The sequence below is a fragment of the Centruroides vittatus genome, unplaced genomic scaffold, assembly GCF_030686945.1.
Source record: "Centruroides vittatus isolate TY-2023 unplaced genomic scaffold, ASM3068694v2 contig_885, whole genome shotgun sequence".
Taxonomy (NCBI): Eukaryota; Metazoa; Arthropoda; class Arachnida; order Scorpiones; family Buthidae; genus Centruroides; species Centruroides vittatus.
Window position 1 is genome coordinate 288,383 of NW_027122577.1, and position 25,792 is coordinate 314,174.

A 25,792-nucleotide genomic window follows, 5' to 3' on the forward strand; every position below is an offset into this window, starting at 1 on the left:
GAATGCACTTCTCCTCATATTAACTTTCTTCTTCGAAGATAATATGGAACCACCATTACCCAAGGCTAAAATTTAGAAACCATTAATTTGTAATTTGATGGTAGTTGTAATTTACACCGTATATAGCTCCATTATATTTTTAATGCTGTAAACTTCAAGCTATACGCATGTTTTGTCAAATAAACTAATGTATTCCAAATAACAAACTTAGGATGTAACTTAAATATTTAACCTGTTAATAATTGTTCCATGTTGCCGTTCATTTAAAAACCAGAATCCAATAAATCACAATACTTTATTGCTGTATTACTACTACTTCACCGCTTAATTTTCAACTGTGTCATTTTTTGTTGCACTTAATTCACCTGAAAAATTCAAATATTAATATGAGATATAAAATGTAAATTAAAATTTGCATGTAGAAATGTTTTTGTTAGTTTTTTTCATTTATAAAATACAGATCACATAATTATATTCAGAAAATATGAAATTAGATCAGTATCGATAATGAAAAACAAGAACAAACATTAAAAGAATAAATTGAATATTTAAAAAGAAGTCTTTTTAAGTATTCGATATATTAAAAATAAAAATTATGTACTTTGATTTCTTTGGAAATTAAAAGAATTATAATAAGAAAAATATAGATATACGAAAAATAATTTATTAGGTTTTTTTGAATACTCAAAAACGTTTAGTAACAATAACTCCAATCTGCTGTGTATATATATGAAGAATAGAGAGAGAGATGTGTCACAGTACACTTCCAGTGTTTCAGAGCTTAAAAAGTTGGAAAAAATTAGGATAAATTTAAATAGTCAAAAATCATTATTTGCAGGAGGATATTGGATAATGTATTGTGAAAAAATAATCTACAATACATTTGATAAAATATTCTCTCATTAACAAGTTACTTTAGTGTAAAAAATAAAATTGTGGTATAATTAAAAACTTCCTGCAAAAAAGTGTCATTCATCAATGAATGAAATAATAATCTTGGATATGTTAAGGCTTTCACTTTTCATTATTAACAATTTGGGAATATATGGGGAAAAAACAGAATATGCTAAAATATGTTAATTACAATAAATACAAAAAAAGCAAGCAGTCAGAACAATATATATATAGTCTAATAATACAATAGTTCAATATTCATTTCCCCCCATTTGTTTGTCCTGCCTTTCTTTTTAACTGAATACAATAAAGTTAAAAATTATAAATGGAACAGGGTTGCAGAAGTTATTCTAAAAGAGTGAACAAGCATCTGTTCCTGCAAAGTAAGAACTCTTAAAATAAAACTTTAATGTAAAATCAACTAAAGCCAAATTAAAACCTAAATTTCATTGTTTTCGTGGAGACTACACAGACAATTGGGACTACAAATAAATGAATGTACAGTCAAGGTAAAACATTAGATCAAGAAATGTTAGGATTTAACTGTATGTTAAAATGAAACAAGAATAAACTTGGCAAACTTTTTCCTTTTATTAGAATGAAAGTATACACAAAACCAAAGTACCTTATTGTGCAAATAAAAGCAGAAATTAATATATTTAGTAACGTTCTTAATTAAATATCAATTTTCTATTACATTCTCCTGATTTAACAGAAAACTGCTAAAACAGCTTAGAAAAACCTGGAGCAAAGATCCTCTCTCAATCTTCATTGGGTCTTAGATTAAATACTAATAAAACTTGGAGATTTACAGCGTAAAATTATCTTAGAAAATCTCTTTTTTAAAAGTTACCTTTTAGTTATTCACATGATTTTTCATTACACATACAAATGTGAGAAGGAATAGCGTTACAAACGTATTAAATAATTTATACTTTTAATTACATATGAATATATAACAACTTAATAATATATGTAAGAAGGATTTTGGTGCTGTTCGTCACATTTTGTGACACCACTGAAGTGCCATTGCAGCATCCTGGTTGAAAAAACTGATTACTTACATTTGAATAATGACATTTCATATTCACAAACCATTTTTATTTTAAATCACTATAAAGAAGTGCAGGTTTACAATATTTCCATCAGAAGTATTATCAATGAAAAGAGATTGTCATTCAGTGTATCTTGAAGAGTAAATAATTCATTTCCTAAGAATTAGCTAGTATGCCAAATTAATCTGATGGTTTTTTAACAACCAGTATGATTTATCATATTTAATCAAAATACATAAGAAACCTTTAACTTAATGGATACATAAAAGTTAAAATAATTTTTTTTATATAAGCACTTCATTATTTCAAACAATTTCTTTTAACAAGAATCTGGCAATATTAAAATACAGTATGCCTTTATAAAAACAAAGAAAGAAAGCATAAAATATTTCTAGTTTCCCCATATTACAAGTCGTCCTACTGAAAAATTTTTTTTCAACAGAAATCAGATTTGAGCCAAAATGTGAAATTTGAGTTTACAGAAAAGTAATTTATAAATAAAAATACAAGATTTTATTATTATGGCCAACTTATATTTTGCTTCAAGACTTTTTAAACAATGAAAATAGGAAACTTTGATCAAAGTTTTGATTGAATTTTAAAATAAGCAAGAATTTCTAGATTTGATGCTATCACATTTGACCTTTTCTGCAGTCTCTAATGATACTGTGTATTTATCTAATAAATTTACTGGAATTTTTGGCATCCAATTTTTAATTATTATGATTATATTACATTTTCTATAAACATGTAAGAATAAATTTGCAATTTTAAATATTAGCTTTTTATGACATGAAGTATGTAAATAATTAAAATAAATTCCAGAATTAGAAATAAATACAAGTAGACTTTATTACTTCATTTATGTTCCATTTTTCACAAATTTTATTCATCTATTGAATTTACGCATATATAATTTTCAATATGGAATTTAAAATAAAATAACAAACTTTTATTTATACAATGGAAATATAAGATAGTTGCAACATCTTTTGACTTAAAGAGTTCTAGTCAAACATAAAAGCCAATTCTTCTACATAAAAAACTTAACACAAAGTTCCCTGTTAAAAATCAAAGAAAATTTTTAGACAATGTGTGGAATGTTTAAGATGACAGTTTCATAAATTAAATGAGTCAAAAGAAAGATGTACAACATATAATGAATAGTAAATAAATAGTATATATATTTTTTTACATTCATATATACTATTATATTACCAACTTTAGGCTCTTTGGTGACATTGAAACCAGCTATTTAATCTGGATCCATACTGTCCAAATCCATTTTGCCCATTATTCTGTCTATTTACGAGACTACTTAAACTGCTAGATTGATTTTGTTGAGAAAGTGGGCGACTCTGAAATCCCTGAAAGTAACTTACTCCTTCAGCCCAAGAATCATTTTCATCAAATCTGATATGGCCATTCCTGGGTTGGTCCCGAGAAGATGAAACACTCTTCATTCTATTGTTAGAACTGGTGTTACTGAAACTGTTCTTGAATCTCATATTTCCTTGTTTCCAGCCATTTCGTCTTCCTACAGAAGTTTTCAATGAAATGTAACTTGAATATATATTTCACAATTTAAAAAAAAAAAAAAAATTAAATACCTCTGCCTCCAAAACCTCTGGTCATTTCTATCATTTCTTGTAATTTTGGATTAACAACTTGATTGGCTTCACGCAACACAGAAATCAGCTCACTTGCCTGTTTGACGTTTGAGTCAGTGAAAAATGTGTAGGCCGTACCAGATTTATTGCTGCGGCCAGTACGACCAATACGATGAACATAGTCCTCAGAACAAGTTGGAAAATCAAAATTGATGACAAATTTGATGTCGTCTATATCTTTAATATTAGAGATAAAAATACAATTACTAAAAGTTTATAATAATCTGATTCAACTAGAATGTGATATTCATCCTTTTGATAAAAAGAACTAGCATTATTTAATTTTAGTACTTTTATTTAAAAAGTTATTAAAATATTTAGATTATGGTATAGATATTAACACGTGAATAGGTTGAATACCACTTCTAGGAGAGCTATCTATAAAAATTTCACATTATTTCTTTAAAAACTTATGTATACAGCTGGGTTTAAAAATAAAATTAATTCTATTGATTTAATACTAAGTTAAAATAATCTGTTAAACTAATAAGCACGATTAAATTAATCACTATAATTAAAATAAAATATCAATATATAATGGAAATTTGACAGTTAATTTAAATATCAATAATAATAACTGTTTATTATTTCCTAAATTAAATAAAAATGAAAAGTAATAAAATAACAACCATGTTACCTGTGGTTTACCATCCTCCTAAATCTGGCAGTATTGATATGGGACAACTCCAGTCACAGATGAGACTGCTAGCCCCAAGTTCTCACTGAAGCTTGCGTTGGGCCATTAGGCAAGATGCTTACAGGACCTGATTCCAGCAGGGCCTCAGTGTGCATGAGCCTTTTGGCTGGCAAGCTCTTTCTATAGTCTACATACCCTCCCTTTAAACTGCTGCTCATTTTTTCATTCTTCTCACCAGTTAAAGTTCAGGATGGTACTATATTTGTTAAAATCTGTTGTTATTAATATTTAATTAACTCCTTGACTGCTGTTTTTATTTTAATGCAGAATGTAATGTAAATGGAGAATATTAAATTCATCATATGGAAAATCTGAATTACATAAATCTCATTTTACACATGCACAATGTAGGTTTGTATTAATTCCTGAACAAATTAGCATAAGAGTTTAATTATTAATGCTTATGTGAATATAAAAAGAATCAAGTTTTCTAATCAAAGGAATCTTTCTAGTTTTTTAAAATAATTTATTTAAATATAATTCAAATAGTCAATGAAATGTCTTAAACAAATAACTGTTAGTCTTACTCCTATATTAAGATGACAAATGGATCTTTTAAATTTTAATTGTTTATTAGTCAAATTATCTGTAAACTGTGTTATAATTATTAGACTTATTATTGTATTGAATGCACCAAAAATATTTTGTAATTACAATCTTACAATGTAGTTCTGTAATGATTAAAGTTTGTTAATATCAAATGGGTCCATCTAATGTATCTAATAAATTTTTTAAGTAATGAGATAATTTAAACTGACAATTGATGATTTAGATAATAAAATTTTTATGGGAGAAAAATTTATTTATAGAAATCTTTTTGATAATTCTGAGTGTTCCAGATTTATCATTAGTTTATTAGTGCATTAGTTTTGTGTTGCAGTCCAATCAATATTTTTAGACTTTTGCTGACTAAATGTGATAAGTGATATACAATGTAGTCTTATCACAATATCATGATTTTCCCCTGTAGTTTGTTAATATTAAACATATTAACAAACTACAGGGGAAAATCGTTTAGAAAGAGTATACATATTTCTTGTGAATGTTAAAAATTTGATTACTAAATTAGGTATACAAAATTACAATAATTTTCTTTAAATCATGTGACTTCCTATGCACATACATTTTGATTCTCTGATGTTTAAATTAGTTATTTTTTCTAATTAACAGTTATATATTTTTATAATTGCCAAATTATTAAAATCAAAATTAAATTTTTTATTAAAATTCTGTTATTAATCCACAACCATAAATCTATATGAATTTGAAAAAAAATTTTTTATTATTATTCATTAACAAATTCTATATAATTCATGTAAAGTATATATTAATTAAATTTCTCTTAATAAATTTCCTGAACTTTATAAAATATTAATAAATTGGAAAAAAAATCATTAATTGTTTTGTTACACAATCAAAATTATTAAAATGAAAAATAATACCATTTAAATTATCATTTTGTATACTTTGTTTAATGCTTTCAATATTGGGTAAAGTTAATAAAAATGAGACTTTCTCAAACTTAGGATGCATTTAGACTAGCGAGAAAATTTATACCAGTTACTGTTCAACATCACTGTTGCTAGTGTGAACAGTATGTACTGTAGATTGACTTCCTGGAACTTTCAAAACTCCACATGCAACACACACACTTGTTAAATTCCTACTATTAGTTCACACTCTCCCTATATATATATATTTATATATCTTGTTCAAATTTTCAATTGTTAATAAAATACTTTTTATTCATCCACTCAAGTTCAAATACATTTTTTTTACACTTGTAGTGGATGTCACTTGATGTTAATACAGTTTTTTCAAATATTAATTGATTAATTAAATTAAATTAATTAATTTTAGTTTTATATGGGAGAAAAAAATTTCTCTTATATAAAGATATTTAGCATATGTATATACATATTTATATTAATTGTAATTATTTAATAAAAAGTAACCAGAATAAAATTTTTCTTTGTTGACCTAAGTAGGAATTGACTTTAAAAATTTTTTTTTATATTACTTGTTTTATAAACAGACCTAATTGTAGTCATGCATACTTCCAGTTTGTTTTGATATTTGGCAAGTTAACCAGTGAGAGTTCAACATGTCAGAAGACAAGATACAAAGCAATGCAGAAATAAAACTTTTACTATCTCTACATGAAGAAAATTATCGATGTGAAATGTGTGTTCTACAAGCTACTGTAAGTTATAGAAATCTAAATAAAAAACACATTAAAATTAATTGTAACAAATAGCAATAGCAACAAAATTTCGCAGAAATTACATAAGGAGCTAGTTTACACAAAGTGAAAATAAATAGTAGCTGAGAGAAGTGAAGTTTTGTATCTACTTGGCTGTATTTTTCTGTTGCTCTGTTATACCATGGACACCCAAATAAAGTTTTAAACTGTTGTGAATCTTCAATTTTTAGCTCATTAAACAAATTATTATATACCCCATAATTTTTCCTTTTAACACCCATTCTTTACACAACATATCCACTTTCTTTCTCTTTTTTAATTGTAACAATTACTTAACACTAACAATGCTGCTGAAATATTCATATGTATTATTGACACCATGTCAGGTAATAGTGAAAAATGGACTCAATATTGGACAAATAGCACTACCACAAATCTAAGTTGCTGAGAGTATAAACAGTTTTGCAAGAACTCAAGAGACGCTTCTCACAGATTATTGCTAGTAGTGTAAGTCACTTGTGCAAGATCTGTTGAAAGTAACTCGCCAGTCTATCTGCACCCTTATAATTAATACTGATTCTTTGTTCCCACAACAATCAGCTTACATTTACTTCCATCATATTTTCCAATAAGCAAAAATATATGTTTCTGTAATGCAATGCTAGTTTTTAAAGATTAAGAGCATTATTCAAATAATAACCATATGGATCAAATTTATAAACTTTGTAGTCAAGGAGTTAAAATGCTAACCACAGGTAATAAACAACATAAAGTACAAAAAAAAACCATATCTGACCAAACCTTAAATCCACCCACTATAAGATTAACATTATCCCAGCAACAGAGGCACAATTATTGTTATGTCAATCATTAGTGCCTCTGGAAGAGAAAAAAAAGAAATATTACAAGTTAAAATTTAATTTTTTTCTTAAATATAAATAGAAAAAACAAAAATAAAATTTTTTATTTCAAAATATTATTTTAAAATTATAATATTTAAACTGAAAACTTTTATAATTTAAAATAAATTGCTCAAAACCAAACACTTCCAAATAAATATTTACCTAATCCCCTAGCTGCTACATCTGTAGCTATAAGTATAGGTGAACGTCCAGATCGAAATTCTAAAAGTTAAAGTATATTATATATTAAAAAATATTTTCATAGATTAATCAGTTTATTTACTATTAAGAAATTTTTAAATAAATATAAGATAAAATTTTAAAAAATAAAGCAAGCATTATCTTCTAATATACTGGATGAAACTGACATTTCTTAATTACAGCTAACTGAAAAAAATTAACATGGTGCTTAATTTAAAATTACTGTACATTAAAATGCTTAAATTTTAAAAATAAAATCAAAAATAGCTTAATTATTTTCAGGGCTTAAAGCAGTCATGGCAGTGAAAATAAGTGAGAAAAAAGTGCACATTGAAAAAAAAACTAAAAAAGCTAATAGTGTTAAACTAAACTAAAAGAGGCATTATTAAAAAAACATCAACGACCATCTAGAACAATAAATTTGAACGGAAGTGAAGATGAAACATGACACCATGTAATTTATGCTAATTACCTTCTAGTATTAAAAAATTAAAATCTTCAATAAATTATAATTAAATATTTTTTTTGATTGAGTTCAACTAGAAACATATCAAAAAGCTAGATTAAAGTGAAAATAGTAGTTTTTCGATATTAAATATTTACAAATTGATTTTTTAATTTGGTGCCAGATTGACTGCTGGTGTGCAATTTATGTTCAAATGAGCATGCATGTGACGGGTTTTAACTGGTTGGAACCAAATGCTTCATAGCATTTGTTTATATGTTTCTCGTAGCTTGAACGTTGGAAGATTGAATGGAAACCTTTACTAGATACACTGATGAAAGCACACAACGTGCAGAAAAGCTCCGAGTCAGACAACCTACATCCCCAAGATGAAACCACAGAACCCAGTCTTCCCTAAGCATGCACTTTACCTTGCTCACGATTTACCAGTGGCTTGCCATGACATTTGATGATAGAGAAGCCATGTTTCTGTAAGATTATTTTTCCAGGAGCAATAAGTTAATTGTGTGTCACTCTGATGTGCAATTAACTGATTGCCCCTGGAAGTCGGCTTCAAACTTATCATTTTTCATATGTATATAAATTTGTAATAAAATAAATAATGCAGTTATAATAAAATATTAATTTTAATTAATTCAAATTACGTTAAAATATGAAAATAATTGCACAGTGTATTTATATTTTAGAAAATACAAATGAAGTGGCACTTCCACAGCTTCCTGGGGAGCTGTGGAAGCACCCAAGCCTTGGGAAGCTCCTTGTTATGTTAGCCTACATACATGTACGATATGTGTACACAACAGTGCCTTATGCACAGCCACATGATAAGGCTTATGGAGGCATGCCGGTCGCTATTTCGCAACCGAGCATATTTACGAAAAAAAAAATTCCACATGGAAAGTGAAAAAAAGCAAGTTTGCCTCATAAAAGGCTAAAAGAGAAAAAAGCAAGTTACTTTAAGCCCTGTATTTTGCACTCTATTTGAAAATAAAAATTACAAGTATCCCTAAACACCAACCAAATGAAATTCTATTGGGCTAGTTTAAGGCTAATTACTAAATAAATTACGTAAGCAATTTGACTTTAGGGGGAGACGTTAGGCGCCATCTCGTATTAACATTAATAATTATAATTTTTAATTAATTAATTTAAATAATTTAGAACCGCTGGAAAGAAAAAAAAAATTGGCCCACAGCGGGACCGGGACTTGAACCCACAACTTCTGCAATTCTAAATTATTTAAATTAATTAAAAATTATAATTATTAATGTTAATATGAGATGGCGCCTAACGTCTCCCTCTAAAGTCAAATTGCTTACGTAATTTATTTAATAATTAGCCTTAAGTTAGCCTGATAGAATTAAGGCATTTGGTTGGTGTTTAGCTTTAATATATCGGGTTTAGAGATGTTGTTTATATACAAGTATCCCAAATTCCACTTCCTTGGGACCAAAAATATTGTGAAAAATAGAAGCATCTTTCAACTTTTCAATTCAATTTTGATTATATACTTTAGTTACTATACAGTATAAATTTAATTGAATTATAAAATTTGATTTAACTAAATTTAAAATTTTTTTAAATCTTAATTGTTTTGCTGAACTGAAAAAATATTTCAAATTAACTAACTTTAATTAAAATTTAAAATTATTGTTTATCCACAGTAAACCTATATATGTATGCAGAATTAATAAAATTTACAAGTACATACCAGTAAGAACCCAATCTCTTTCTGGTTGAGATTTATTTCCATGAATACACATTGCAGGCCAACTATTAAATATAATATTCAATTATAGATTTTTTAATGAACTAAAATATTGAACTTACTAAAATGATGTAAACCTTACCCATCTTTCCTCATTCTTCTTGTTAAATCATCTACTCGTTTTTTGGTTTCAGCAAAAATAATTGTCTAGAATAAAGGGTATTAAATAAAAAAATGATAAATGAATTTAGTGTACATACATAGCTTATTTTAAAATTAAAAAGTAGAACTTTCTGATTATTATATACAGTACAGAAAACTCCGAAATGGTTTAGTCACTGACTATTAATGAACTTTTGTCAGAGGTTTGTTAGTCTAGGGCAGGATTCCCAACTTGTGTTCCACAGAATGCTAGGGTTCTGCCAATAAAAATTTGGGATTCCACAATAAAATCAACCAAGTCTAGTGATGTATGAATGCACCAATGCATATTTGGGAACCTTAGGCATAATTGTTCTAATCTTGCATTGGCATACAAGGACTCAATCCAAAACTCTATGTGTTAGTTATTTATAGATTTATAAACAGTTGGGACTAGTTTATCGGTATTGGATCGGTAATTTATCATGATATAATATTTGACAAGGTAATGGAAACCATAAAAACAGTAAAACAAACTAAATCTAGAAAATCATTCAAAAAATCATAACCATAAAAAGAATCAAACATATAAATAAAAATACAATAATTATATATATAATCAAAATGTTCTGTCATCACTGCACACAAATAATGTAAATTTAAAAATAAATTTGAGTTTCAATTTGAAAATTTCAAAACAACTTTCGAAAAGTTTTTAAAAACACTGTTTTAATTTTCTATCTACAGTAGAGAGTTGTTAATCCAAATCAATTGGGGACTGGGGTTGTTCGGATAACCGATTATGTACAAAGAAATATATTAACCTGTCCGATGTTCAAATTTTTTATAGATTTTAAGCCTAACGAAAATTTTTATAATAATAATCGAGGCTATTGTATCATTAAAAATTATTTCTTTATTTTGTACAAACAAAATAAATATATTGAAGAATATAAAAACATGAAAATTATACTTTAGAAGTAAATCTAGTATCAAAAACTTTCGATTCAGCATGACACAGTCCGACTGAAAATCGTTCCGATAACCAGCGATTTGGATTAACGACTCTCTACTGTATTTGATTTCAATTTTAATTAATTTTATTTTTAATTGTAGTTTTATTTTCAGTATCTGCAGGATTTCAACATTTGTTATTGTCAGGAGTCCAACAATTTTTATTAGAGCTGCCGCAAACTACAGGAAGCGAGAGCTAGCATATGCTTGGTCGCACTCCCAAGCCCTGCCTCCCCCCTGATGCTGTGGGCCATTTTTGCTAGGTAAGCTATGTGGGCACAAAGCAGCTGCAAACTACACAACGTTTGCTTGCGTAACATAGTTCACATGACATGGATTCCACAGATGTGGATTGGCTATAGAACAAAGATAAAGATTTTATTATAACCTATACTTGTAATCAGTCAGTTTTCGTTTCAAACTTTGAAACAGCATGGAAAAAATAGGCCTACTAGTTAAGCCTATTTATAAATAACTATTTACTATTTTAATATACAACGTTTATACCATTTTCTTTTCAATACCGAATGTATTAATCATGTAATTTATGTACATCAAAAAAATCCTATTATTTCTTTTTCGACATGTGGCATGTTTACGTAGTCATCCATTTTCCCCTGCTCTCTATTGCTAGCATAACTGCTCTCGTTGTTGAATTCTGTGAACAGTGAGAGTACTCTCGTATCACTGCTCTAGCAAAGGAAAAACCACGTGAGAAAGAAGAGAGGGGCAGAGCCTTTGACGTCATCAGTTGTGCTAGGGCACGTTTGCTAGCATTTTGCTCTCGCAAAGCACTAGTTTGTGGCAGCTCTTAAGGTGAAAAAGGTTGTGATAAAATTATGTTAACCTCTGGTCTATGGTAAAACTGGTAATTCTTAAGTGAAAAATACAAATTTTAATTTTGCAGTTTAAAATTTTGTTAAATCCTGGACCTGTGTTTAAAACCCCAGCAAAAAAAGAATATCAATCAAAGTAATGGCTTTAATTGATATACTTTTTCTGCTTGTTTCAAGAATAAAAACTACTCTTGAAGCAACAAATGGAAAAGATATGCTGATGACTTTCACTTGTGAAATAAAGAACATTATGCTTCAACAAGCAATCAATGAAAATGTGAAAACATAATTGATAATTTTAAATTTAAAGATTAAACAGATAATTAAATAGTGTCTTTTTTAATTTATATAACCTGATTTTGATGATCTACAGGATTCTTATAAAAAAATACTAATATAGAATTGTTCTATTATTTAATAAAATGAAAAAAAAATTGAATTAAAAAAATCAATCAATTCATAGTTAATTTATCAAATATTAATTATAGAATAAAAGTTTTGCAAGAGAAGTAAAACTGCATGGAAGAAAATTTTTCTGATTATGATACTAAGCATGAAGAAAAAATGTAATATTTAATAAAAAGACTGATTAATAAATCCAAGCAATAAAATAGCCTATTTTCAAGGACGACGCCAGCCAATGGGTAAGGGGGGCAAGATGATGTAAATTGATAGAGGATATGAATTGTATGTAGGTAAAATAGAAACGATTCATAAAGTTTTAATCATTTACTATGTACTGGAAAAGAAATATCTCAAATAAAACATTTTCTTTAACTTACAAGAAGCCTAAGAAGATTATTTTAATTAAAACTTAGCATTTAAATAACTTTTTCGAATTTCTAGGGGAGGGCAACTGCCCCTCTGCCCCTCCCCCTGGCGACGCCCTTGCCTATTTTGATATCAGTCAAAAAAATTAACAGAAAGTATTAACAAAAAGAAAAATTAACAGAAGAGTATCAATTTTTGTAAGTATAAATTAGAAACACAAATGTAGAGAAATTAAAGATTCAAACTATCAGATAACATTTTACAGTATTCAAACAAATATTTTTGGCAATATTTCATTAACTCTAAGAAGCAGCATTTACATGATTAGTATAAAAATAATACAAAGATTTGGAATTTAGCACACAAAAATATTAAACAATCTCTAAACAGTTTTTTTCGATATGATTAGTCAAATAATTCACATTTCTATACTAAAAATCATAATTTAAAAATTTATTTACTCATATAATTAAAATATTTAATTTCATACATAAATTAACAAAATGCTGGAACACAGGATTTATTTTAATTTAATTATACTAGTTTCTTTGTTTCTAAAAACAAATAGCATTTTTCTAACCTTACAAATTTTAAAAACTATACATATTAGGAATTATATAATTCACACACACAACTAATTTATCACTATTCTTAACTTTGTGATAAGGTAATAATTTTATACTAATTAATCCTGGTCACCTGGAGGGAGTCTATTGTTTCTAATTAAGAAAGATTTGAGGAGACAATTGATAATCAGATATAAAGATAAAATTTTATCCAATGTAAATTTGGCCATTTTTTTGGGATGGAATAAGTCTGGAATTGAAATTAATTTGGACTTAATAGGGTTAAGTGAAAATATGTTAAATGGTTTATTGCCAATTATTTGTATTTACAATATGATAAATTGTTTAATTGAAGATTAGCAAAGATCTTACACAAAGTAAAATTTATTCATTCTGAATGAAAGAATTAAAAGTGATATGCAGGCAAAATTTACTTAACTTAGTTTAACTAAGTTTTACAGCATTAGTCAGGTGTATTTTGAATACTACCTCATATAATTGTTTCAGAGCAGAAGACAATTTCAATCATTTACTTTTTGGAATGAGACAGTTTAACTCCTATTGCTTGCCATCACCCTTGTAGTTATTCCCTTGCACATTCAATGATCCTAGTGTTTCATCTATGACTGGAACATTTCTTGAAAATCATTGACATTTAACAGGTTCAACACCATCTGTGATTCCTTCTGAATATCTTCAATCATGTCAAAATGACAATTTCAATTTTGTTTTCATGAATAAAAAGAAATCACAAAAGGTCAAATCTGGTAAGAAGGTGAGGAATAACAACCATGTCAATCTTGGCTAAAAACATTTAGGCATTCAGTTCTCAGTAAGCTGGATCATTGACATGATGAAGCAGAAAGTTGTTATTGGCAGAGACAGGCATTGCCTTCTCAAATTTTAATGCAATTTCTGCAAAACACAATAGAATTGGGAGTTGACAGTTTGCCTGTTGGAACAAATCCTTTGTGTACAACTCCCTTGATATCAAAGAAACAGATCAGCATGATCTTTCACATTGCTTTTCATCTCAATGACCTGTATCCAATAAAAATTGCTGAATCATTTTCAGGCTCTGTTGTGGATTTTTGGAACTTTCCACAGAATTTGATGCAAACTTGCTGTTCCTTCTTTGGATCCATTTTCAAAATCACCAGATACCATGTACATGACAACAAACAAATACACTTTGCAACTATAAACACACAAAATTTCTCATTGTTTGGCATACTAACTCTCAATGTACATGTGAGAATCCAGAGCTTGTTTTTTGTATAGTGATATTTTTATTAATATTTTGTAAAACTTAAAGTTAAATTCAACTTTAACTTCTGTTTAAATTATACATCTTCCTTTGAGTTTGATTCATTCAGGGAAGTTAGCAGAATATCTCAGATTGGATAACAATTGAGATTTTACCAAATCAGGTCAAGAGTCAATGGTTGGAGATGAGATCACAGCTAGAAGATAAAAAATGACTACCTGAGGAAGAAGAGTTCCTCTCTTCCCAAGTCCATCCTTTTTATGTCACAGAACTGTTTGCCATTGACTATTGTACAAGGTTAAATGACTAGGGTATTAATGAACATTTTGTAATGAACCACAAGGAATCACATCAAAAGGTATTTACTCCTCACAAACCAACTAATCTCTCTCTCTCTCTCTCTCTCAATACTCACCTGTTAATTGATAGATTAGTGTATTCACTAGTCAGTCTATGTATGTTAGGGTGACAGTCATTAATAAATGTGTTTGTCTTAATATTACTCACTAATTGAATGAATCACATCAAGGTTGTTCGTCTCTCAACTTCCCCCCATTCTCTTACCCCAAGCCCCCATATGAAACTACTTGTGCTCATTAAGAAAAGTTTCCTGAAATCAATAATCAGTTGGTTTTAGATACATTGACCGAGGTCAGCAATTTTACCTGTCACACCTGTGCATCACCATCTATCAGAACATCACAGTATTACAACCAGTTTTGGTTCAATGTTGGCAGAATATTTTGAATATGCACCTCATAAATTGTATTTTAAAAAAAATGTATTTTATTAGCAAATGATATGGTAGATCATTTTCCACTCAGTTTAAATTAAAAGTCATTTTTGGTAATTTGGAAGATAAAATTATTAAAGTTTAAATCAATGATTGTAAATAAAATTATGAAAAATTTTCCAGTTTTGGAAATTTTAGTTTTCCAAACAATAAAATCAATAATTTATCATAGCATTATGAAGATTGTATTTACTTATTAAATTATTATTATGTTAAAACAAAATGTCAAAATATAATTGAGACTTGATAAAGAACTTATATAAAAAATTCCATTAAGTTTAAAAAACAAAATTTTTAGATTAAATATGATCATTAAAATGTATTTAATTCTTAAGTACTATGGTTTAGTTCTAAATACTGTTGGTTGGTTTTGGTTTTTTGGCACAAGCTAAGCTGTGCCAGGGCAAACAGTGAAAAATTTTAAACTAGACAAATAACAATCATATGACAAAAATTAACGACAAAAAAAAAAACAACAAATATATACAGTAATATAAATAAGCAAAACAAAGTAGGTAAAACTATATAATAAATAAATAATCAAATCTCTTTATGCATATTAATGACTTTCAGAAAGTCCAGTAGATTGTCCAGATTTGGCCTCTGGCCCAAAACCTCTGTCAGACTTGCATTTCGAAAATACTGTCTACACATCCTCTCAAAGACAGAACAATTGCACAGTATGTGTTTTACACTTAGGGGGCAGTTGCAATACTGGCTTGTCATCACTCTTCAGAAGATATTGATGAGTCAGTCGAGTATGTCCAATTCTTAAACAAGTAAGAATGACCTCAGATCTATCATCATACTGTTTCTTATGTGTCCAATTTTCTTTTATAGATTTGATCTTGTGTAGTTTATTGTGGACTTGTGCATAGCTAGAAAGGGATGGGGAATGTGAAGTTGCAACAACTACAACTGTAGGCTAATGCCTTGACTTATTATATGCTACAGAGGACTTGTCTGCACCTCTCTCATAAATACTACAGTGTCTATGTGGATAGCTGACAATTTTTGATAAATTTTATCAAACTGCCAATTTTTATCTGAAAACCTAATCTACCAAAGAAATAAAAGAATTTAGGATCAGAATAAATTAAAAATTTAATCTTTATGCTAATAAGTAATGGCTTTGTATATTTTGATAGTATGCATTAACTATTACAATTTACATATTAGGTTTATTCATTAACATTTAAAATTTTATTAACCTTTTGTTTAATTAAATACAAAATTTGTACTTAGTATTTTTTCTAATATTTGAAAAAAATATGATCTATTTTTCTTTAAGCATTCACAAAGTACAAAAATTTGAATAAAATAATATATTAACTGATAAAAACAAATGTAATCAAATAAAATTTTTATGATTATGATGATTATCTGATCCTAATCATTATCTTGATGTTAATTGTTAAACTAAATATTAAATAATTAGAAAATGTTTTATAACTCACTTTGTTCTCTTTCTCTGACATAATTTCTCCCAACAACTTAAATAGTCTGCAAAGAAACAATTATTTTTTTTTAAATATATATAGTACATCACATTAATTGCAATTAATTGAATAACTTCAATTAATTGCAGGATGTTCCATGTAAAACCAGCCCTCTTCATTGAGTAAATTATTGTAATATTTATTTTGGGAAAAAAGGGACAAGACAAAAACATGAAAACCTTATGGAAGCTTGTATAATCAACATTGACATTTAAAGCAATCAGATTTATTCAATTGATGAGTGGGGCCAGTTTTACACATTCACCCATATCATGCATTATATAATTTATGACAACCCTTATGTTTATAAAACAAAAAATCATTTGCATTGACTGCATTGCAATTGCATTGCACTGACTGGTGAGATGGATACTTGAGAAAAAAAATTATGAAACAAAAATCTTAATTAAAAAGTCATTTCTAAAAAATTAAGATAGTAAAATTTTAGAAAACAGAACCACACTATAATGGAATATATGCTGCCATTTTAAACATCTGGAATAGAAATGATCTCAAACAACCATAAACACAAAAAACAATTTAAAAAATATAAGTATCTCTCACACAACACAGCATTCCTACAACACAGTTTTACTCCCAACATGATTTGAGAATTGGGAAATCCCCTGTATAACATGGTTCCAGAATTAAAGATATCCTCATAAGAAATTCACAGTTTTTAAATAAATACCACCAACTGATATCTTTTTATTGAAGCAAGTGTGTGTATTGCCTCATATTTGAAAATTTCAATATTCTAAAGTCCATGAGCAAATGTTTCATGCCTTTCACCCAGTTTTCTTTAATGAGAACTGATTGTAAAATTTTTCTTATTCCTTGTTTTTTAGCTTCCTATAAACCAGATACTGCTAACATTGATGATAGTGCTCTAAATGAACCCAACTGTTGTCATGCTTTGTTTTATAGATTATATTAAAAATTACTACATAAAAAGATTAATTTTTTAAAGATAAGCAAAGAAAAAATTAACATTAACATGCAATGCTTTTGATTGCAATTGTTAGTTAATTGTTTTAATAAACATCTCTCTCTTAATTGCAAAATAGAATAGTATATTTTTGCTAACTTTTAAAACCCAACCCTATGTTTTGCACTAGTACTTTGTTTAGTATAGCAAAATTTGAATAAAAGCACTTTTTCGGAACCTAACTACTGTGTTATATGGGGATATCTGTACAAACTATCCTTAAAAAAAAGTTTGTTATAAACTGCATATATTAATTCAAAATGTACAGCAACTATTTTAAATCTTCAATTAAATCTTGAAAGCAGATGAAAAATAATGGGAACACTTCTTGTTTTTAGTGCAACGTCAAACTCGTATGGTTAGCAGATTTTATATAAATTGTGTCATGGATGAAAATAATTCTGACTGGCTATGTATGAAATTTTTTAACCCTTAATAATTTTTTATATATATAAGAAATAATGGGTATTTAGTGAATTGCAAGAAAAAATTCATAACCTGTAGCCAGTTTTCATGAATTTAACTTAATTTATTAAGTTAAGTGAAAAATTTTTTTGCCTAACAATTAGTTAACAAAAGATAAATTACATAAAATTTTGTAGGCTATGACTAATTTATTTACTATTTAGCAAATTTTCCTGAAAAATTTAACCTACTTGTCACTTTTCTCTGTTTCTTGGCAAACATCAACAATTTGCAAAATATTATGATTGGCAGAAAGCTGAAGTGACCCAACATTTAATTGAACATAGTCCTGAAGAAATTCTTCAGCCAAAGCTCTAACTTCTTTTGGCCAAGTAGCACTCCACATTAATGTTTGGCGATCAGGCTGCAAAATTTAATTTTCAGAAATTGGTCAAATTTATTGAAAAAAATCAGCAAAATTTAACACAATTTTGTAGTAAAAAAAATTCATACTCTTATCTGTTCAACAATCTTCTTTATTTGTGGTTCAAAACCCATGTCAAGCATTCTATCAGCTTCATCCAGAACAAGATAAGTACAACGTCTGAAGTTAATTTTGCCTAGTTCCAGAAAATCAATCAGTCGACCAGGTGTAGCAATGCAAATTTCAATACCTATAAATACATTTAAAAAATATTTAATTGCAATTCATATTTGATTCAATTAAGAATTTCTAACAAATAATTCCATTCATTAAAATCACATTAAATGAAGAAAAAATACCATATATATAAATTAAGTTTAAATTTGCAAACAAAAAAAAATCTTCCAGTGCCTATTTTATTTTCTACTTTTGTGTACTGTATTTAAGTAGACTTCAAGCAAAGTGAATTAGTGAAAAGAGATAAGAAAATAACATATAGAAATTAGCAGTTGTCCCAGGCAACCTCATTTTGGCAGTTTTCAAATACCAACAACCAACACAGATCCTAAATAATATTAAATACATTCCTGTATATATCCAAAAGAGAAATAAGATTACAATGTCTACAACTGGTCCAGATGGACAGCAGATCGTTAGATGTAACAGGGAGGACACCATATAGACTATTTCCATACCATCAAGCATCCTGTTTTCCAAATGGTTTGAGGCTGTATTTCCAATCAAGGAGTTGGTCACTTACAATTTGTGCAAGGAACTGTCAATGCTAAAGTCTACTCCCCATCATCTGGGAACAGTTTTGGTCAATTTCCAACTGCATATTCCAGGATGATTCTGCTCCATGTCATAGGGCCAAATTGGTAAGGTGTATGTTCAATATCTTTCCTAGGCATTTAACTTTAGTTTAACTAAAAGCTTTGTTGTTTTGTATTTTTTCAAATTGCACACAGGTTCAAAAATGTAAAAGTGACCATGAAATTCACAGTTTGACTTGGCCCAGGAACAGTCTGGACCTTAACCCTATTGGAAATTGTTATAATAAGATAGGCATAGAAGTAATGAAAAAGAAGTCAGCATCATTTCTACAACTCCAAGAGTCACTAATTCGTGTATGGACCTCACAAACTGAGTAAAAAATACATTCAAGGACTCAGCCAATCAATGCCCCAAAGATGTGAAGTCATAATTAACACTAAGAGAAATAACCAAATATTAAATTCTAATTCTAAAGTTTTAACAACATTTCTGTTTTGCTTTTTTGTCATTCAATTGGCCACTTGGATGCACCTTTATTGTACAGTTTAAGCCCTGTATTTACATAAAATTAATAAAAAACATTACATTTCTGCAGTTAGCAGTTGATTAAATTACTTTTACATAATTTCAGATACATTTTCTGTTAACTGTGTTACTACCTTTCACAAAACCAACAGTTGCAAAAAACAGAGTAATGCAGCTTTTTTTACCACCACTAATTAAATTATTAATATCAATCATCATTAGAATCTATCCAAAAATTTTATTTTATAACAAAGATAAATTTAACCAGACGAAAACAGACTACTAAGCTATTCAATCTACTCTAATTAAAGAATTACTTTAAGATTATAAATACAAATATCCAATATTTGAAATGAAAAAATCAAAAATGTGGTAAGAAAGTTGAAGTTATTTTAGTTGCTTCTAATGATGATGATCTTCAAGTTTTTCTTCCAGATAGATTCAATAAGATTATAACAGAAAAAAAAATTTAAGTTGAGCAATTTCAAATTTGTTTAGAAAGGAACCAAAGATGTGGGAAAGTAAACAGGCAATTGTTGACAAAATACCTTTCTGTAATCTTTTTTGGTCTCATTTTGATGAATTTTTGTCTGAAAATTAGCAGTTTCTAAAACATGCTGAAATTTTAATACTTTGTAGTCATTTTCAAGGTAATTTTAACTAACTTAATATAAAAATTAAAGGTTTTTTGAAAATTTGATCTCAATTGTTGTTTAAAAAATAACTATGAATGGTGAAAGAATGGCGTGTTTTTGGTGATTTTGAAAACAATGATGTGACTCATAGTAGTACCCATATACTACTACAAATGAATTTGAATCATTACTTTTGATTTGAATAAGCAATTAACATTTTTGTTATAAATAGTATAATAATATACACTTATAATGTAATTCAAAAAAATTTACTAAATTAATTTTAATGATACTGATTATTCACTAAATTTTTTGAAAATACAGTTTTAATGAAATTCTTAGCAAGTGATATATGGTTTTATATTTTTATGTAATAAGAATAAATAAGAAACTACTTATTCTTAATATACAGGGTGGGCCAGCGAAAACGAAACGGCAGAGTGTTCGTGTTCGTCGAAGCAAAGCGCTCGGACAGGTCGATTTTACTCTCGAGGGGACATCTTTTGCAATAAAGTTTTTGCGATTCTGAATACAACAAACAACAATAAATTTTAAAAACTCATTTATTTTGTATTAACTAAACAAGCATTTATTTCGAAAAAAATGTTTGTTTAGTTAATATTCAGAATCGCAAAAACTTTATTGCAAAAGATGTCCCCTCGAGAGTAAAATCGACCTGTCCGAGCACTTTGCTTGGACGAACACGAACACTCTGCCGTTTCATTTTCGCTGGCCCACGCTGTATATATATATATATATATATACATATATACACACACACACACACAATCACTCAATAAGTCTGCAGTCTGACACATATATGGCAACACTGTTGACAGAACTATATGATTTCTGGATAGTACCAACCTTCAAACAATACATGTCAAAATTTCATGACATTCTGACAATTAGTTTACAGGTTACAGTGGTTTTAGTGACCCCAGTTTTGTAATTTTCAAAACAATGAATAAAAAAGAATTTCGTGTGTTGATTAAACATTGTTTTTTGATGGGGAAAAATACTGTTGAAGCCAAACAGTGGCTTGATAAGCATTATGGAGACTCTGCACCAGGGAAATCAACTATTATTGACTGGTATGCTAAATTTAAACATGGTGATACAAACACCGATAATGCTTAACGCTCTGGTCACCCAAAATCAGCAGTTGTTCCAGAAAACAAAAAAGTCCACAAAATAGTTTTGAAAAACTGTAAAGTGAAGTTGCGTGAGATAGCTGACACCTCAAAGATATCAGAAGGTAGTGTGTTTACAATTTTACATGAAAATTTGAGCATGCGTAAGTTGTTTTCAAAGTGGGTGCCACATTTGCTCACAAGGGACCAAAAACGTGTCAACAATTCTGAGTGCTGTTTGGAGCTGTTCAAGCAAGATAAAAAGGATTTGTGTTGGTATGTGACAATGGATGAAACATGGATCCATTACTACACACCTGAATCAAAAAGACAGTCAGCTGAGTAGACAGCAGCCAGCGAAAGTCATCCAAAATGGCTAAAAACTCAAAAGTCAGCTGGCAAGGTTATGGCATCTGTATTTTAGAATGCGCATGGTATTTTGTTCATCTACTATCTTTAAAAAGGTAAAACTATCAATACCGAATATTACATGGCACTATTGGATCGAGTGAGTGTAGAAATAAAAAAAAAAGCCCTCACATGCAAAAGAAAAAAGTGCTGTTCCACCAAGACAATGCCCCATGTCAAAAGTCGATGAAAACAATGGTTAAATTGAATGAATTATACTTTGAATTGCTTCCTCACCCACTGTACTCTCCAGATCTGGCCCCTAGCAACTATTGGCTTTTTGCAGACATGAAAAAAAAAATGCCCCAGGGAAAGAAATTTGGCTCAAAGAAGTGATTGCCAAAACTGAGGCCTATTTTGAGAGCAGAGACAAATTGTTCTACAAAAAAAAGGCATCGAAAAGTTAAAGGAGCATGTTGATGAATAAAGTTGAATTTCTTAAAAAAAAAAAAATATTGTTTTCTTAGTTAGACTGGAGACTTATTGAGTGATGTGTTATATATATATATATATATATATATTACTCATACACACAAACCCTAAGAAAAGAAAAATTAAAATTGGCAACAACAAAACCTATTGAACAAACAACAGTTCTTTCAAATTATGATCTAATTATATTATTGCTACATAAATTTTTTTAAAACTCAAATCATATTAAAATACATTTTATATTGCTAAATTCTTTATATTTACTAATACAAAATAGTAATAAGCTGCTTTTTTTGAGCAAATTATTCTATAGGCTTTAGCAATTGTTAAAAGCATTAATATACGAGTCATTCACAGACCAAATCAATCACTCCATTAGTATATTTTTGGAATAATTATTATTTTTACATTTTTCACATAACCAATTTTATACATATATTTCACAGATTTTTGTAAAAACCAAAGTTAACACTTTTAATCAAGCAGTGTCATAAAAATTAAAATTCCTTTGTCAAATGAACAAATATGCTGTAGACCAGATTTTTATTTTGATTCCAAGACAAATTTATAATCCTGAAACAATATGCTTTTGGTAAGGTCAAGATTTATGCAAAATTTACCTCTTTCCAGATCACGAAGTTGAGGTCCTTTGGGTGCACCTCCAAAGATGCAAGTATTTCGAATGCATGAAGTACGACCAAAATCTGCAGCTACCTGTTGTATTTGTTGTGCTAGTTCTCTAGTTGGTGCCAAAACTAATACCTAAAGAAAATTTTTAAGAATTTAATGTTTATAACTTTAAATGAACAATATAATTCTACATATGAATTATGATAAGTAAAAACATTTATAGTAGTACTAAGTTATTTTAAAGAATTATCTAAGAATTACATATAAAGAATATTTCATATTTTAGCAGACAACTGAAATAACTTACTATGGGTCCATCATTTTTTTCTAAACGAGGTTGATGATTAATATGCACAATTGCTGGGAGCATATACTACAATAAAAAAATAATTTTAAATTTTACTGAACTATAACTAATAACTATTCAATAAAGTTTTTCTGTCATCTGTAATTTGTTGCAATCATTTGTTGTAAATATACAATACTACTTATCTACAACATCATATTTTAAAAGAAAATTTAGTTTAATGAGAAAACCTTTTAAATTATTATTTTAAATGTATTACTCCAACTAAAAAGGAGGGGAAAAACCCTGAAATTTACAGTACATATTGGAGTTGGAATGTATTAAAAAAATAAAGAGAAAAATAGCACAAGACAAGATTCCTAAAAAATGGGATAAGTCCAAAACTAATAGCCAAAGATACATATTTTTATAAGAATAAAATAAAACCAGGACAAGCTATTATTATTATTATTATAGTTTTTTTTCATTGGTCAGAAAGGGTTTTGTTTTAGCTTTACAAATAAAAAGCAATATTAAGTTAAATCATTCAATAACATAATTTGTTACAACTGTGTTATAAAGCTTGTAAATAATTAAAATACTTTCACCAATCTAGATTCCTTAGACAATGTTTTCTGTTGAGTAGTTGATCTCTTACTAATTTATCAATCAACTACTTGTCTGGTTTGAACCATAGATTTTCATTTTTATACATTGGAACTGTTAAGCCTTCTAAATACAATCAAATATTTTTCTGCTAAACATCTTTTATAGTAATATTACTTCAGATCATACTGAGAATTCTGATGTTGCATTAGTAATGAAAATGAACTTGCACTACACTTTTGGTGTCCACAGCTAATCAAAGATGGTTGTGTTTGTAGTGTTTGTATGTACTGTACATATACTTTAATTATGAAATTATAAAACTAATAAAAGTTAAAAATGATAAACTATAATGCTAAACTTTACTTTTTATATATATTGTACCTCATTTTCAATTTTAAATTATTCATTTGAATATAGAATATTAATGAAAGATATGATTTAACAGGCAATCATAATAAATTGGAAAAAAATTAAAATACAGTAGAGCATCATTCATCCAAATCAAATGGGAACTGGGGTTATTTGGATAACTGATTATGTACGAAAAAATATATTAACCTATCCAATGTTGAAATTTTTTTTCTGTTGCGTATTACTTCGTGTTGAATTTTTGTCGATTTTAAGCCAAATGAAAATTTTTATAATAATAATCAAGGCTATTGTATCATTAAAAATTATTTCTTTATCTTGTACAAAATAAATATATTGAAAAATATAAAAACAAAAAAATTAATATTTTAGAAGTTAATCTAGTATCAAAAACATTCGCTTCGACACGACACAGTTCCACTAGAAAGCTTTTGGTTGACCGGCTTTTGGATAAACGATGCTCTATGTAATTGTTTGTAGATTAGTTTGGTCAAATAAAAAGTTTAATTCAAAATTTATTTCATTTCAAACTATAAAAATGATTGTTATGTAAGTTATATTTTAATATTTAACAATACTTAATACTCAATATTTAAAATGCATAACGTACTTTTTTTAAAATCTAAAATAAAAGTTTAAATCAATTGTTATAAGTAAACTTGAGTTTATCTCATTGGTACTACTAAAATTTTGACAGAAAAATTATACATACAATTATGAAAAGAATCACAGAATAAATTTCATATTCAGAAACAATAATACGGCATCAAGTTACAACACATAATAAAACAAATGAGTAATTTTTAAAAAACGTTAAAAAGAAAAAAAATTCAGTTATTAATATAAAAATTTTAATATAATTTTGTACATCATATAATTAATAAAATACCAGCAAGCCCTGTTAAGAAAAACTTATATATAAATTTTTGGAAAATCAGTTGTAAAATATTCAAAATAAGTAAGCAATCAAAAACTTAGAAACTGAAACAGTTTTTATATATATAATCAATACTTCATAATTTAAAAATCTTTAATATTTCATTTAACAATAACTCTTTGACTAAGATTTTTACTAATATGTCAATACATTGTCACATTTTAATATGTAAATATATATTTTTAAACTTACAGCCAAAGTTTTTCCTGAACCTGTTTGTGCAATTCCTACTAGATCTCTTCCACTCAATGAAATAGGCCAGCCCTGTGCCTGAATAGCTGTAGGCTTTTCATACTGTTGTTCTTTAATTGCTCTCAATACATACTCTGAAAGGAAAAAGATTTATTTCAATTAAAATATTTTTATCAAAATTATAAATCAAATCAATTTGAAATATTTGAATTATGAAAAACAGCTTTCTCTATGTTTTTATATTAAAAATAGAATAAACTGAAGAATAATTACTATTTACAGTAAAATTAAATACACTAAAACATCAATAATTTAAAATCAGTCACTTTCCTGTAAAATTTAAGACATTAAAAGTTAAGACG

At 27.8% G+C, this 25,792-nt stretch overlaps 1 protein-coding gene across 5 annotated transcripts in view; it reads right to left on the minus strand.

Moving 5' to 3' along the window:
• Positions 1–276: 276 nt before the first annotated feature.
• Positions 277–25,792, minus strand: part of LOC136983740 (probable ATP-dependent RNA helicase DDX17) — a 48,561-nt gene continuing 23,045 nt past the window's right edge. For 2 of the 5 annotated variants that reach the window (XM_067280576.1, XM_067280575.1), the window contains exons 4-14: positions 25,431–25,564; positions 23,345–23,410; positions 23,028–23,169; positions 18,590–18,750; positions 18,328–18,500; positions 16,642–16,687; positions 9,939–10,003; positions 9,800–9,861; positions 7,584–7,643; positions 3,560–3,796; positions 1,464–3,486 (exon numbers count right to left, since the gene is read on the minus strand). In XM_067280576.1, the coding sequence (XP_067136677.1) occupies positions 3,173–3,486; positions 3,560–3,796; positions 7,584–7,643; positions 9,800–9,861; positions 9,939–10,003; positions 16,642–16,687; positions 18,328–18,500; positions 18,590–18,750; positions 23,028–23,169; positions 23,345–23,410; positions 25,431–25,564 (1,460 nt within the window). In that variant the 3' untranslated portion in view covers positions 1,464–3,172. Of the gene's footprint in view, positions 366–1,463; positions 3,487–3,559; positions 3,797–4,047; positions 4,513–7,583; positions 7,644–9,799; positions 9,862–9,938; positions 10,004–16,641; positions 16,688–18,327; positions 18,501–18,589; positions 18,751–23,027; positions 23,170–23,344; positions 23,411–25,430; positions 25,565–25,792 lie in introns of those variants that run through there. The other 3 variants (XM_067280578.1, XM_067280577.1, XM_067280579.1) reach the window with 3 other exon arrangements.